The sequence below is a fragment of the Ictidomys tridecemlineatus genome, chromosome 10, assembly GCF_052094955.1.
Source record: "Ictidomys tridecemlineatus isolate mIctTri1 chromosome 10, mIctTri1.hap1, whole genome shotgun sequence".
Classification (NCBI taxonomy): Eukaryota; Metazoa; Chordata; class Mammalia; order Rodentia; family Sciuridae; genus Ictidomys; species Ictidomys tridecemlineatus.
This window is the reverse complement of record NC_135486.1, coordinates 41146907-41162888: the sequence shown is the minus strand read 5'-3', so window position 1 is coordinate 41162888 and position 15982 is coordinate 41146907. Positions and strand designations below refer to the sequence as shown.

The following is a 15982-nucleotide window of genomic DNA, read 5'->3' as shown; positions in this document are numbered from 1 at the left end:
AAGCAAAACATCGTGAGAATTTTTTTTTTTTGCATGTAGGAAAGTTAAAATTATTTTAAATAAAATAATTTTAAATTAAAAAAAATTATTTTAAATTCTCCTAGAACACTCGAGGATTGGCATTGAATAGATTGGAGGCAGATTTTCCAATGCCCAAAGCAATAATCCTTTGATGATTTTTCCTGTAGTTTCAAAAACTACCCTGTAGGTGTTTACCCCAGTGTAAAGCCTCCCTCCAAAAGGTTATATTGTTGATAAGGGGATATAGTGTTACTTATTACTTTGGTATCTTTCATAATTTTGCTTATTTTTCTATCAGCTGTTTTATAAAGTTGTGTCTGCTGTTTTTCTTTCTGCACACTTCCTCTGTATTTTGTGCCTTTCAGAAGACAAGAATACTTATAGATCCCAGAATTTGGCAATGTATTGCAAATATATGATGTATGTTCTCCTACTTGTATTCAGGGGCGTCTATTTCTCATCTCAGCATATGTCACTAAAAGAATGTGTGCAAAATTTTATCTATTAATTTTAAAGAAAAACTTGTAAATCATTTATGATTGCTCTAATGAAGATAAAATGAATGAAGCCCATTTTATTGTTAGCTTGTGAAGCTTATATATTCCATTATAAAACGGGCACGGATATCCCTCGAGATATGCAGGGGGCAAAGTTTGTGATCAGGTTTAGAACAGATCAGGGTCAAGAATGGTGGTGCATGATTTTTCTAGACCAAGTCCATCAGATAATTTAGAATCACTCCAGTAAGGAATTGAAGCTGTATTTTTTACTAAACCTTCCATCAGAAAACGTTTCTACTTCATGTTTTGGGTCAGAATGTGGATTGTCTCATCTGGTTTAAAGCAGATCAGTGTTAAATAAGTTCATGAGGAAGGAAGAGTCACCATATAGCTGCAATGCCTCTTCTTTCCAAGAAGAGAAGTTGGAAAGTGGGAGGACTCTTTTTGCTCTAATCAGGGAATAAATATCTAAACATGGAGGGACATAGGCATGATCATCCTTTGTACAATTTAATTAGGAGACTGGAATTTAAGTTTGTGCAGTTGATAGGAAAATAATTCCAAGTGCTAAAAGCTCATTATCTTTTAATAAAGTTTTGACCTTGCATTTATTCCAAGAACCCCTGTGTCATTAGGGTCAAAATGAAAAGTTCTCATCATTTAGCTGAAGATGAAAGAAGAAATCTGTGAGACCAAGAAGATACTCTACAAGAGCTTGTTTAGACAGAGGATGGTAGAGCTGTGGTGAACGGTGGATAGTTAAGTAAATCTCAAGTAGGGAAATGACTCAGCTAATTCTTGTTCCTGATGCAAGGATTTAATTCATTTTCAGTTACTATGATAAAGTGCCTGAAATTAGATACTTTATAAATAAAAGGCTTGATTAGCTCACAGTTTGGAGGCTTAAAGTCCAATAAGGGGCAGCCCATCAGTTCAGCTCCTGTGAGGAACTCTTGGTGGATGGCACGATAGTGAGAATAGAATGTGTGGGAGGAAGAGATCATATGGGAGGAATGGAAGACAGATTCAGGGACTAAGCTTGATCTATTTTTTTTTAACTGGCAATTGCAGGAACTAACCAGGGTCCAGAGAGCATTTAATCCCTTCTGAGGATGGCTCCCTGAATGACTAATTACCTTGCACTAGACCCCACCTCTACAAGATTCCACCACCCCTCAACACCACACACTGGGAACCAAGCTTCTAGCACATGAAACTCCTGGGAACACACTCCAATCATCTCTAAATCAAAAAAGAAGACATGATTTCAAAACAAAGAAGAATATTGATCTATGAAATGTTATAAAGCCTTACAATCAGTCTTCTTAGTAGGAAACATTCTATCAAAACTGTCTAGAGGATCATTTTAGGAAGATTTTGAAAATTTACATCATTACTTAGGTCTGAGTTCAACAGAAATAGACATAATGCAAGTGCTGGATCCCATATTTTAAGTAATAAATTTGTCATTATGTGACTGTCAGGAACATTTTTCCTTGTTCTTTGAATCATTTGACATTAACAATTGAACTTTAGTTTGAGGGCGGAGCAAATCTGAGAGAAGAGGCTTCCAAGCGACATCTAGCCATTTACAGCATTTACTGCAAGAAAGATCCAGGAGTTGCATGCATTGATGCAACTAAGAATTGTAACCCAAGGAAAACTCTATACTTGATAATACAATCACAACTAGTCTACTGCCTTACAATTGCACCCAAGTCCAAACAAGAAATATGCATTTCAAATAAAAAAATTCAAACGGCACTGAGCTTGTAATGTATATTTTATTTTGCACAAGCTTGCATATATACTGCACATACATTCAGTTTAAGAGAAGATGGAAGGCACACAAGGCAATTGGACTACTGTATCCTTTAAGTGGTACAAAGCAAAAGGTAAAAGTTTGGAGAGAATACAAAAGCTTAAAACACACAAAGTAAAACCCCCTCCCTCCCTCCCTCCCTCCCCACAACAACTTAATTTTTTTCCTGTTTTAAAATTTAGTAGCTGCCAAACTAAATTTTTTACTTTTACTTTAAAATCAATTGTCTACTGCACCTTTTAATTTTCTTTTTAATATGGACAGGGAGTCTCATTGTTTTATCATATCAATTAATATTACAGTACATCCTTGGTAATACAAAATTGTACACCTTCATCAAATAAATTAGGATAAATTAAACCAATAAATTATGCAAAGTCTTCAGAACAATAGACAATAACAAAAATCCACAATTGAAATTGCCTCTAGCTAAAAAAAAAATCAAAAATTGACTTTATCAGTTCTGTTATTGTACTATATTCAAATCAAAGGGTCTTTATTACAAAAAAAAAGAGCTTCATAATGCTATTTACAACATATTGCTAAATAATATAAAGGCAGTGTTTTGTCACGGTTTATACTATATACATATGAGAATGGCTGGGACAATATTGGGGGAAGCCATGACCTTTGATTCTTCTAGGTAGTGCTGAGACCAACCCCAAATACATTTTTTTTGTTTGTTTCTAGTTCTAAATTTAAAGTGGTAATATACAATTTTGAATTTTTATCCCCCTATATAGAGGACTTGAATATTTAAAAAATACAGAATGAATCCATCTTCCCCAAGGAAGTCTAGCCCATTTGCCTTTCTGCTCATGTTTGTGCATTTTAGGGGGTGTCTGATTTAAGAGAGGGCTCAGTTGAAAAGACTCAAAGTCCAGACGCTTCCACATTCTGTTATATTCTTAAGAAGGATAATTATAAGAAGATGCAAAGCTTAAATACCAGTTTTGATCCCAGCTCGGAATATGAGCATTTTAGCTTGAGTTTTATAGATGGTTCATAACCAACAGATCTACAGAAAACAAAACTGCATTTCCTTCAACATAACATTTAAGTGCAAAACAGTAACTGCTTACTCATATCAACCAGTTACATTTTTTTTAAAGGGGAGCTTTTTGAAAACAATGCTTCTTGTAATTTGCAAACACAGAGTTTGTACCAGAAGGAAACATTTGTACTATTCACACCAATGAATACTCTATAATATACATGGCAAAGAGGTTTTGCACTGTCCTCACATATACACTGCTTTTTTCAAGGGGAGTCTGTAAACCACTTTGTCTTTGATGAATTGATGACTGATTCTAGGGCGACATCCTGTTTTTGAAAGCCCCCAAATCTTTAGCTTTATGACTCAATATTCACCTGCATGTGTATGTGTGTGTGTGTGTGTGTGTGTGTGTGTGTGTGTGTGTGTATGTGTGTATGGGGGGGGTTCTTACTAAATGTCTTCATGTACATAGAAAAGAAACTTCATAAATTTACAGAAACTGCATTACCCTTGCCCTTGACATCTGATAAAAGAGACTGTTATCTTTTAAAAGTAGAGAGCAGGATTTTCAAGAATGCTTTCAACTGTCTATACAGTCACTGTAGTGTTCCTAATAAATTCAACAGATGTTGTTGTGAGAATGTAGTTATTTATTAAAATCTCATGTCTTACGTAACAGCAGCCATGAGGTTAAATATTTACATTGCTTTATAAAAGTTCCCCTCTTGCTTTAGTGTTTCCATTTTGCTTTTTTTTTTATTTGTCTGTTTGTTGCTTTAAATTTTTTTTAAATGATATTCACCCACATCCCTAGTACAGTAACAAAGATTCTGCAAACATAAAACACTTTAATTAAATAATACTCGGAGGCACAAAGCAAACTTCAGGAGTATGTGGGTGAACATTTACTTAAATAATTACTACATTCTAACATCTTCCACGTGTTTTACCATTTAATGTGAAACGTCCTCATTTAAACAGCCAGAGAGACAGTAAGAATTAAATGTTTTGTTGTTGCAAATAGAACATTCTTTTCACAAAACATAACAAATGTCTAAAATAGGTTCTTAAATCTAGATAGGAAAAGGTAAGCTTTCCACTTCACACGCATATATATATGTATATTTTTACATGTGTGTATATGTGTGTATGTGCTTTTATGTTCACACATCTGCACACACATACATAGCACATGGTATGAAATATTGCTTCTATACTACTTTTCATTAGGCTAAGAAAACACAAGATTTGCACCACAGTTACAAAAAATTGGCTTCTACAAGAATTTTCAAAACTCGAATGCTGCTCAAACAATTGAGGAAAAAAATAATTTGCGGTATCAAACTGTTCTAAAAATTCTCTTCTTCAAAAACGTATTCTCCCGCTTTGTTTTAAAAAGACACAAAATATGCATAGCTATCAACATTACGTCAAACAGCCAGAAAAAAAATCTAGTGTTTATTGCAGCTGTAGTAATTGGAAATAAAGTCAAAAAGATGAAATCGAAAGCCACAGAAGGCACAAGAACAATTGTACTTGTGGGAAAAAACTGGTATTTTGAAGGATTTTTAAAAATCCCCCCGCTGGTGCATTTAGATCTAGGCACAGACTATAACCTCAAGTGTACACGTAAAACTAATTTAGAATTAGCAGAAAATAAGTGTAATGTGGAATTTCAACATGGACTTTAGACTCTTTTTTTTTTTTTTTCTCTCCTGTGTAAACTGTCCCTCATCCTTCACCCTCCCACCGCGGAAAGTCAACTTTCTCCCATGGAACCCAATTTTCACGTGGTGAGAGTTAAGATTTGAAAGTTGGTGATTTTTGTTTTTCAAGTAACTGTTAAATAGGAGTTTTTGAGAGACAGGTTTTCATCATTTTCCAATGCACTCGGAGGCACAAGATTGTAAAAGGGGGAAAACGATCTGAAAAGCAGAGTGGTCGAGTTCTGTTTTCAGAACAAAGAGGTGAGTTTCTCTCAAGCTGCAATTTTTGACTCTGAAATCATTTCTGTGCCTCGGTAAACACTGAGGGGATATTCTCAGTGCTGTAAGTGCATCGACACTAGGTTGTAAACACACACTTTTACTTAATTTATCTATCTAAATTAGAAAGGCAGGGGATAATAATATGAAAAATCCAAATAAGTCTGGAATCAGTATTTCACTTGCCCCAGATTAAGACACCTAGTCATCTCTCTACCCAGGTGAACCACTGCTCTGCTGTTTTGCCCTTTACCTCGCCCACCCAGGGCAACACAACGTTGATGTTAGGAATTACCAGGAAAAGCAAAGACCAGTTGCATGCTGACATGAACAACGAATGTCAGACTCTTCCCTATGAAGCAAATTCAGTTGGCTTCTCTACTTGTGCTGATTGGAATCTTTTTTTTTTTTTTCCCCTAGACTTTTATTCCAATATAATGATTATCCAAACTTTTTTTTTCTTTTAAAGTAAGCCAAAAAAAAAAAAAAAGACAAATTGGATCCTAATGATTCAGTGTGCATGAGTGTGAGGGTGTGAGCTGGGAGATAGATGTGTGCGACCGTGGGGGCTGAGCGAAAAGGTTGGCGCCCCAGCCCCAACCGCAGCACACTCTGTCCACACTGTGAGGGCCTGTGAGTCTCCTGAATGATGCCCGGCATCACAGGACTGCACCATTTAATTTAAAGTCAGCAGGTTTTAAGGCTTTGTGCTGACAATAATTGTGTTCATACATTCCTGTCCATCAGCAGAATTTATAAATGATGTTAAATTACAGCGAACGGGTCAGCTAGTCAGTCACATGGGTCAACCTGCAGTCTCCAAAGTCAAATATGATTTTTTATAAAAATTAAGGGAAATGGCATTTATGTTCTGTATGTTTTAAATACCAGATTTGTTACTGTGTCATTTTAGGAGGTGTATATCAAATTATCTGAGGGGAAGGAGGGGCCTGGAAAACGCCATTAGAATGAATCATGAATTTGACTCCATCCACACATAAAAATTGATCTAAGAAAACAAGTGTGAATGCTGTTAGATTTTTTTTTTTTTTCTTAAATGCACGTATGGGACATTGTACATCACTGAAAAAAACTGGGAAAAAAAAAGAAAAGAAAGAAAAAAGAGGAGAATCATTGAAGAAAGCTTAAAATAGCAGCTAGCTTTCTTAGGTGTGCTGAAATTGTGTCTTTTGGGTTAACCCCAAATTTTCCTATGCTATACACTATTCTCACATTTTGGTCAATCCTAGCTTCTGACTTAGAAGAGACATTATCAATTGCTTTCAAACGTTATACCTAAAATGAAAAAAAAAACACTTAGACTGTCGCCACTTTGAATACCCATCAGGGTAGTGTAGAGCTGTATATATGGAAACAGGTCATTCTCACACGTCCTCCTCTTAGGAGGCAAAGATCAAGTCAGCTGACAGCTGTCAACAAACTTGTAGTGTAGGCAAGGATTTTATGGTCCATTGGGATTTCTTTTATTCCTTACTGTAGAAAGGTATAGTGTCTTAGAAAAAAAAAAGAGTTAATTAAACAAATAATAATTCTTTTAAGCATATAAACAAAGTCAAGCAAAGAATATAATTGAAGCTTATGTGCCTTTTAATATCTGAAGCAAAATAAATAGAAAATGATAACAAGTTATAGGGCTTTTCTCTATGAAGAGTGATCTAAGCTCACTTATTGTGAAGAACCTATTATAAAGTTGACAGAGGTGGCTAAAGGATCATGTGTGATTCCAGTCTTATCTTGAAAGAGTTAGTTTTGTACAAAATTGCTTTGCCTCCATTAGAAATTGGTACGAGTTTGGGGGTGTTTGCCATTTTGCTCTTAGGAAAAGACCGACAGTGATTATTTTTTTTTCTTTTTTAATTTGGACTGTTGGGGTATTTTTGAAAAGTGAGCTGCTCATCTGTCATTGGGATTATTTTTAAACACATAAGAAAAAGCTACTTACTGAGTTCAAACCAAACAGAATACTTCAGTGTATGAAGTGGTTTCATTGAGTTTCCAGACCTTCTTAACAATTAAAAACAAGAGACACATCAATGTCAGTAGAGCTGTGCTGTGTCATGGTTTACCTCAGCCAACCGCCATTTGCAATAAGCCACCAATCCAGCGGATGCATCTTTCACAAATGCCCTTCCTTGCTAATGTAGACTTTACACACGCCAACATTCTTTTTCCCTGAAAATTAACCCTATGTTAAGTCTCCAAATGTTAAGGGCCGTGGGCAAAAGTAAACTAAAGGCGGAAGGAAAATAACCATCCCCTCATAGTGGAAAACAAAAGGAAATGAGAGAGATGATGATGAGGAGGAATTACCAGCTGATTTCATAACATATCCATGCCTCCCATACACATATATATGAAATCAAAACCTAGACACATAAGTTGGACATCCAAAGGGGACTGCTACTATTCATACATTCAAAAAGAGTTGTTGAAGTTTCTACTCATGAAGCAGCTCTTGTAGGCAGTTTGGGGATTTGAAAATCTCAGGGACTTCACTATCCAGCTTGCAGATGACCTTGTATATGGCCTTCTTCCAGGAAGGATCAACATCTTTGCCTGCGATAATGGCATTGAAAAACTCCCGTAATGTGATCTGCGCAACTTCCAGGAATCTCTCTGGAACCTGCTGATACAAGGAGACAATGGCATTAATAAAGTTTTCAGTTTCAGGTCTACAATTCTTCAAAGGAAACTGAGCTAAGTTCACTCTTTCAGAAAGAGGCTTCCATGGTACCTGCATTTTCTAAAAATGGCCGGCTTCTATTCTCTTATGTAAAGTCATTATATATAGTAGCATTGTAATATGAGGTTGACAGCTCTGTGGAGTTTTAGAAAAAGAATTGTGCAGAGCCTACACGCAGACCTATTGAAAAAATAGGATTTCGTTGTGAACATTAGGGTAGAGAATAGGAAGGAGGCAGTTGGGATTCCTGATTTTATTAAGTAGGTCCATTCCAGAAGAAAATCTCCAGTGAATTTGTCAGAATATAATTCATATTTCCTTTTGATTTCCATCATGAAAATAAAATGTGTTCTCACAATCAAATAATAAATAATTGAGCATCTATATAAACTAAACCCATACTTTCAATAAAGAAAATTTAAAATCTCAGCTTCTGGATTTGTATCAGAGGACTGTTGCTGAACTCTCAATTGTGTATTAAAACAATCTGTACTATGAAGTATTCTACATTCATAAAGGAGTAAGATAATATCACAAAATATAAAATTTAAACTGAATCCTAAATTGCCACATCAGAAACTGCTTTGAGGTTAGAATTGCTCCGTAAGAAAATGATTTATGCAGTTGATAATAATTATGAAAACTAACATTTTAGTATGTATCAGGCACTAGGTTACCTGCTGAATGGGAATGTCATTTCATTCTCCCAAATTCTCTGTGAGATATTATTATCCAAGTTATACAATAAAAAAAAAAAACCTGAGAGATCAAGGAAATTGCTCAAGGTCATTATATTCCAAGATAAACACTTCCCAAGTATTCTTTTTAGATCAGTATTTATAAATCCTTTTCTTCTACAGCAATTAATAGATGTGTTGTGTATATGTGTGTATATGCGTGTGTGTCTATGTTCTCTTGTTAATTTAATAGTTTCATCTCTTGACTAGGGAAAGGAGTAGCAACTGGTGTACCTATTTATTATTCTTTTTAAGTTACTTGTAGTAAAATGTGGTCTATCTTTCCCCATTGTCAATATAATGGATTCACAGAATAATGCCACCAACTCATAACTTTCCAAGTACATGTTGACACTCAGTGGAGATCTTTTAGGGGTGTGTTTATACATTGCTGACTGTTTTATTTTTACATATAAAGACATACAAGTATCATGGCTATATTGTAAATACATCTATCTACATACATAACAGATGAAAGATGTTTTTCTCAGTACAGATATGCTGCAGAAAAGGAGAGATATTGTCATGTTGAGACTCTCTCCCCACCTGTTCCCCAAACTGCTGCAATGGACCTTTTTATCAGGATAGTAACTGGTAAAGAAAACTAAAATAATGACCCAATATTCACACTCAAAATTGGACAAACAAGCCTATTACTCCCAATAGTAAATCAATTGTTCTCTTTAGGTAAGCCTAGTAATTCCCCAGCAAAAAAAAAAAAAAAAAAAAAAGGGGGTGGGGGGCTCTATTTGGTGTCTAGCAAAAGGAAGAATTCTGCACAACCTTTACCAAACACATTTACACTGGCCTATTGTTAGCACACAGTTCCACATCCATGGGTGACCGCCTGGAAAGTCACCCATGGATGTGCGTGCAACCCACCGTTCCCTCCTGAGAACTCATCCAGCTTTCCCACAAACCACTGGTGATCTCCCCCAAAGCTCCTGGATACACGAGAGGATTTGTTGGAGGAGAGCTTAGCCTCCCACTCACCTTATACCAGAACAAAGTCATTAGGCAGACTTGTTGAGTACTCTTCCCTCCTCCTCCCAAAGATAATCCTCCACATTTTATCAAAAGGGCATTACTGAGAGAGAGGATCTGGCTGGAGAACAGTTAGGCAGTGTAACTACCCACTAACTATTTGGACTGGGAGCTGTTAGCCAAATGCTACAGAAACATAATCATTGGCATTTATTAAAATAAACATTTCAAGAAGTGTGGTTCCACTGGCCATTGGCAGTAGAGCCTCTACAAAAATCTATGTTCCTTGAACACTCAGAGGAGCAACATGGCAGAAAGCGTTGAGGGATGACAGGTGTGGGCAGGGGCTCCAGAGGAAGGCAGAATGCTGGAAGCCTTGCCCACTGCAAGGACCCCACGGGAGGTCTGGGGAGCCAGGGGAAGAGGAAAGAGGGGCGTTGTGGAGATTGTCCGAGGAGGTAGATACATCTAGAACAGCATCAGCACCAGAGGAGGGAGGCAAGAGTAGCCACAGGATTTGAAAGAACAAATCAAGGTAACTTCATTGGGGATTCTGTGCAGGCTCTCTAGCTCATTATTCTTATCATCGTTCGCCATGCCTGCTAAAGGTTTTTTAGTGGGTTTTGTTCTGTTTCAAACATTCGTTTCGTGTGGATATCATCATGGGCTTAGAATATCTTCTGCATTTGTGTTTTGATGTTACATAACTTTTTACCTACTTGTGTCTACCTTATCCTCAGGTGTCTTTGGGTGAGAAGTCATGGTTTTTATTTTGCGTATCACCCACAGTGTTCAGCGGGGGATCTTTTGCAGAGTCATTTGATAAATACTGTGGTTCATAGTAAGATCTCACCCCCTGTTCTAGCCCATCTTGTCCTGGAATCATATTTATACATACTTAATCATACATTGGGGGTGGCGGCAGGGAAGGAAGCTTAAAATAAAGACAAAATTGGCTAGAAGTTTGAAAGAGTTTTAGGGATGGGGTTGTGGCTCAGTGGTAGAGTGCTTGCTGAGCATGTGTGAAGCACTGGGTTCAATCCTCAGCACCACATTAAAAAAAAGAAAGAAAGAAAATAAAGTTATTTTTAAAAGTTAGAGTTTAGAAATTATCATTTTATGGGTGAAGAAACAATGCAATTCTCTTGAGACACAGAAATCATGAATAAAAGAGACTTGTGTGAAATAAGGTGTCTTCCCATTAAACCACGCTAGCTCCCTTTTAATGCCTGTTTTTGTTAAAAGCAATTTCAGCTTCTATGAGGCATCCAATCTTTGACAAGCTTTTGGTCTGTAATTGAGAAAAAAACCACCACCAAGGAGCTAGGAACTTTAAAATAAACGAAAATAATGCAAAATTTCAAAAAATTCCTGGGAAGAAACTGGGTTATCGGTTAATGTTTGGGAAGGGGTGAATTCTTTGTGCACAGGTGAAATGGGTTGCTAACCTAGTGTTTGCTCTGAGGTCATGTTCACTCAGTGGACTGGGATGGATAAAATAATGTCATAATGAGACCCCCTAACAATGGAGCAACTCCTCTTTTCTGGTGGCTCCTGAGGCCCAATGTTGGATAACAAATGGTCTGAGAGGGTGCTACTGAATTCTGCCACAGGTAGAAATATCAGCCACGAAAACAAGAAACCCCTCAACCCTCTGCTTGGAAATTTTTCCTATTTCCATTTACTAGAGTAAGGGAGGTCCTCCTGATGCTTTTGTGGGGGCATCTTAGGATTCAGGGTCATGAGTAGGACCATATTTTTCTGCACCTCCTCACACCTAAAGGCTTTCCAATCACTAATAAACATCTGCAGAAAATCCCTTAGTGACAAGTAATCCCTTATCTAGGTTTCTTTTAATAGAACCCAACACTCTGCAGAACCAACCCTAGAGTCTATCTCCTCAGCATCAGGTGGCAACAGTCAATCAAGTCGCTGGAATGCAAGACAATGCAGGCTGCTGGGGGGGGGAGGGGGAGGGAGAAGGCCATGCCTTTGGACATGCCACAGGGAAAAAACAAAAGGCTTCCAAAGTCTCTGGCTGGAACTCTGAGGCTATTGTGGGAGCTGCTCTGCCCTGCGTTCTTCAGGAGAGGAGAGTGGAAAGTTTGCTTTGATAACAAAGGCATCCCAATAAGGGAGCCTCACCCCAAACGGTTTTGCCTTAATAGTTGGAGGAGAGAATAGGATTGTGACGAGGTGCTTGAATACTTGAATAGCTCATCAGTTTGAAGGGGGCTGGCTAGCAGCATCTACCAATTTCATCACAATTGTTTGTACTTGAGTCTCCTCAGAGCAAAGGAGGGCCTTGTGGGCTTCAGGCAACTGGGGGAAACAAGGGGGACTGTTTCAAGTCTGCTCAGTCCACAGCTGGGTTGAGCACACACACACGGTGTGTTGGGTGGGTAGCTGTTTTGCTGTTCTTTTTTTTTTTTTTTTAATCAGAATGAGTGGCAAAGACATTTTTCCCCCGTCTTCCTCCTCCTCTTCCCAGTTGCTTTACCTTCAAGGATGATTTGTTTTATTAAACTGACTGTCCCTAGCCTCTGCAGTACATAATAAAAGCCTGACATAGCAGGCTGCCTGCCTTCTGTGTCCTGCAGATACTCATCATAAGTGTCAGGACATACCAAGGTTAGCGGTCACTGGAAGTGTGCTCGCTGGCCCAAACCTTGCCAAACGCTCTTGGCAGCTGAATGAATGTCACAGAGAATAGAAGGGGAATTACAAAGGTTAAAAAGAAGACAGCCTCTCCTATTTTCTGGAGACAGAGAAGCTGATTTTTCACACCTCTGAAACATCCGTAAGCTCATTCATCAGCCTCTTGCGGGGGACCGTAACCTTGCCCCTTGCACAGGTCTCCATGGACACCCCTCCATCCTTGATCCCCTTTAAAAATTGGCCCACCGACCTTGTTTCATCAGTGAAATCATCTTTTCTGAAATGGATAGAAAACAAACTAGGCATCACCTCTCTCTTCTCTCTTCTCTCTCTCTCTCTCTCTCTCTCTCTCTCTCTCTCTCTCTCTCTCCTAAGAACCAAAGATTCAAATGGCCCATTGAGCATTATCAATAGATTCCAATCTTATCAAGGGAGATCATCTTTACAATACATCTTTTTAGCGCATATTTTTTCTCAAACTTCCTTCAACAGAAAAAGGGAATCTGGACTCATGTATGGGCAGGAGTGGCTAAGGGTTGGGAAAGTAAAATCCTGCCTAGTGTTTTGGTGAATTAGTTTGTGTGTGGGTTTTCTTTCTTCTTCCTCCTCCTTTTTTTCTTTTTCTTTTTTTTTTTCCCTAATACTATAAAAGGGCAATAAAATGCTGACTGTAAGAAGACAATGTCAAGGAGAAAAGGGTACTGGTATTTTGGATACTCTTCACTGCTCGCCTTGGAGAGAGAGTTATTCTTGTCACAAACCCTTTTGTCTGCATCTGCTGACTGCTTGCCTGTAGCCAGCAGCATACTTTAACTGTTTTGTCACCTCCTAACATCACATGCATCAGCTGTTGGGCTTTTGTTACGGGTATTGTAGAACTAATCCGCTGTGGCTGTTCTACTGTGCAGTAAATAAAACAGAAACGGGCTTCTCAGACTATTCTGCATGAATATTTCAGATGGCTTTTACAACTCCGATTCACAAAATCAAATAAATAAATAACTCCCCCAGCACCCTCACCCCCCTCCCCCGCACACAGAAACAAAACCCCTCCAACCAGCCCCAGATGCCTCCAAGTCAACTGCATTGAAGGCTCGGACTTGAGCCTTCAAGCAATTGTTTCAGTGAAGTTGAAAGAACAGTCTCCTCTCAACTTCAGCACCGTGGAATTCCTATTTATTATTAGAGTCGAACATGTCTCATGCTGAAAACCGGCTGAGCATCCCTGAAAATCTGAAGAGCTACTTTTTCTTTCTTTCTTTTCTTTTATTTTTTCCCTTTTGGGCCTTAAATATATAGGTAAGGCCATCAGAAACGCATAGTGTTGACTTGTTAAAATGCTTTTATTGTTTCCATCTGCATTTGTTTCCCTTCCACTCATCTGAAAGGGGTCAAGGGAAGATGCTTATACTTTTCGTTCATCCTAACGGCATTTTCTGAGATGTTTAGCCTACCCAGGAGCACAGAAAGGAAATCAAACTCTGAGTTTCTTTTAAAACTAAATTCACATCAAGAGCTCTCTGATGGTGTAAACAATGTCCTGATCATAGAGAGTGAGGCATCTTTCTGGATGCCTTCTAAGTGTCTTTGGAGAAGTTCGGAAGAGAAAGGGCATCTACACGTGTGCGCGCACACACTTGCACACAAAGATCCTAGGAAAGGAGATAAACAGTTGAAGTACTTTCCTGAGGATTCATTCACCCTAGTGTGCACATGATTCCTCTAAATAAACTCGCCTGTCCCTGCTGTTTGTTAAGTAAATATTGATCAAGGAGAGACCTATCTCCTGACAGCAGTGGCACAAGCTGGGGACTTGTACTGCAGACAGGGTGGACTTAACTGGATAAACTCAGATGCTTTCCTAGCTCCTCATGGAGACTATCAGATGAAAAGATAGATAAGGAGACACTGAGCGTCTCCCCTGCCTCGCTCACACTGAACTCTCCTGCTAGAGGCAGGAAAGTGGAATCATGGCATGTGAAATATGGTCACAAGATCCTATGACTAAGGGTCTTCCTTTGCAATCATGCATGCATTTATCCTGTGTGGACAGCCGGGAACTAAGTGGCCCTTCAGAAGACAAGAAATGGTGTGGGATGCTCACACAGTGAATTGTGGGATTCTATTCCAATGCCCTCTTTGTTGCAGGGGAGGATCAATTGGGAAAGTAAACACGAATGTGCTTTGGAAAGCATAAAATATCCAAACATAAGGAGGTGGTTTGAACCTTTAAAAAAGGAGCCCTAATTCCTGAGAAGCATCTCACTGTGATTAATAAATATGTGCAAAGCATTGTTTTGAGAGATGCATTGGGGGATGTTTGCTTTTTATTGGCTGAATCAACAAATTGAGAAAAGTTGCTGTGTTTCCTAAATTTGAGTTTGCTCCTTTCATAATTATGACTCAAATTCCTGTTTTCCACACTGTGGTGGCTGAATGGATGCCTGTACTTCCCTGTGAAGGCCCATTTTAAAACAATCCTGACAGATTAGGCTTTGTGTGTATTAAACTCTGAGCGCCATGGTCAAAGAGCAAGGTGTTATATTTAGAGTTCCCACCCAATGGCTCCATGGTATTTGTATTTTATTAGGATGCTCTAACCTATGTTTAGAGGGACTGGCATTATCCAGGAGCGCTGGCTGTGAAGCTGCTACAGGGTGACACCAAATGAGGCAGAGGAAGATTCTTTGTCAACAACTGGATTTAGGACTAAAGTCTCTCTTCCTCTGACGCTCCAGGGGCATTCAGCTTCCCGGGGACCTTAGAGGATTAAATTACTTTAAGACCCATGCAGTTTGGGGCCCTGAGAGGGAGCCCATTTCCTAGTTACATGTTTTGCTACTTAAATATGTGAAGAGTAAATGCTTGTAGGAAGTGGCTCTATAGTTCAAGGCTGTCTTTAAAAAACACATACACACACACACACACACAAAAATGGTCTAAGCAGAGGAACACATGGCAATAACATTCTGTATCTTTTTTTTTTCCACAAAGCGTCAAAAGAACAATGTTCTGTTGAGCAAAATTCAGTAGCATTCTGTAAACATTAATTTAAGGAAATCAATAGACTCAGTGAGCTAAAGCCATATTGCAAGATAAACCGGCCAGAGTGCCACTTTGTCAAATAGATTTTCGTTTTCTCGGCTAGATAAAGACAGTTTCAAAATGGGGCAAACGTGTTGCAACCAAGGTTTGAAAAGTATGTGGCCTTCAAACAGTCTGCCTGTTCCTACTACAAAGCTGAATAAACATACTTTAAAAATGATAAGATTGCTTTAGAATTGATTTGGCTTTCAAATTTTATATATAGTAGATGGCTTGGTGGTCTCCCAGGGAAAGAATATACAACAAAATAAGTGTGCATTCAGAAGAGAAAATGCACTTAGGAGAAAGGGGTTAAATTGTCTTGAGAGACAGAGAGCTCTGGGAGCAGTTTCAGTGGATGTTTGACTTTAAAAAAAGAAAGGAAGAAAGAAATCTTTATTCATGCTGACCTGATGGGCAACAGGCCTTCTTGCCAAAATCCAAAAGCCAAACTCTCCAGTGAGTTGGGGATCAGAGGTTTCAGCTGGTG

The 15982-nt window shown here is 38.4% G+C and overlaps 1 protein-coding gene across 10 annotated transcripts in view; it reads right to left on the bottom strand.

Annotated features, from left to right (window-relative positions):
- Nucleotides 1–2286: 2286 nt before the first annotated feature.
- Prox1 (prospero homeobox 1) overlaps nucleotides 2287–15982 on the bottom strand; it is a 56149-nt gene continuing 42453 nt past the window's right edge. For 9 of the 10 annotated variants that reach the window (XM_021732998.3, XM_021732996.3, XM_021732995.3 and 6 more), the window contains one exon: nucleotides 2287–7972. In XM_021732998.3, coding sequence (XP_021588673.1) covers nucleotides 7784–7972 — 189 coding nt within the window. In that variant the 3' untranslated portion in view covers nucleotides 2287–7783. The remainder of the gene's footprint in view (nucleotides 7973–15982) is intronic. The other variant, XM_021733002.3, reaches the window with a different exon arrangement.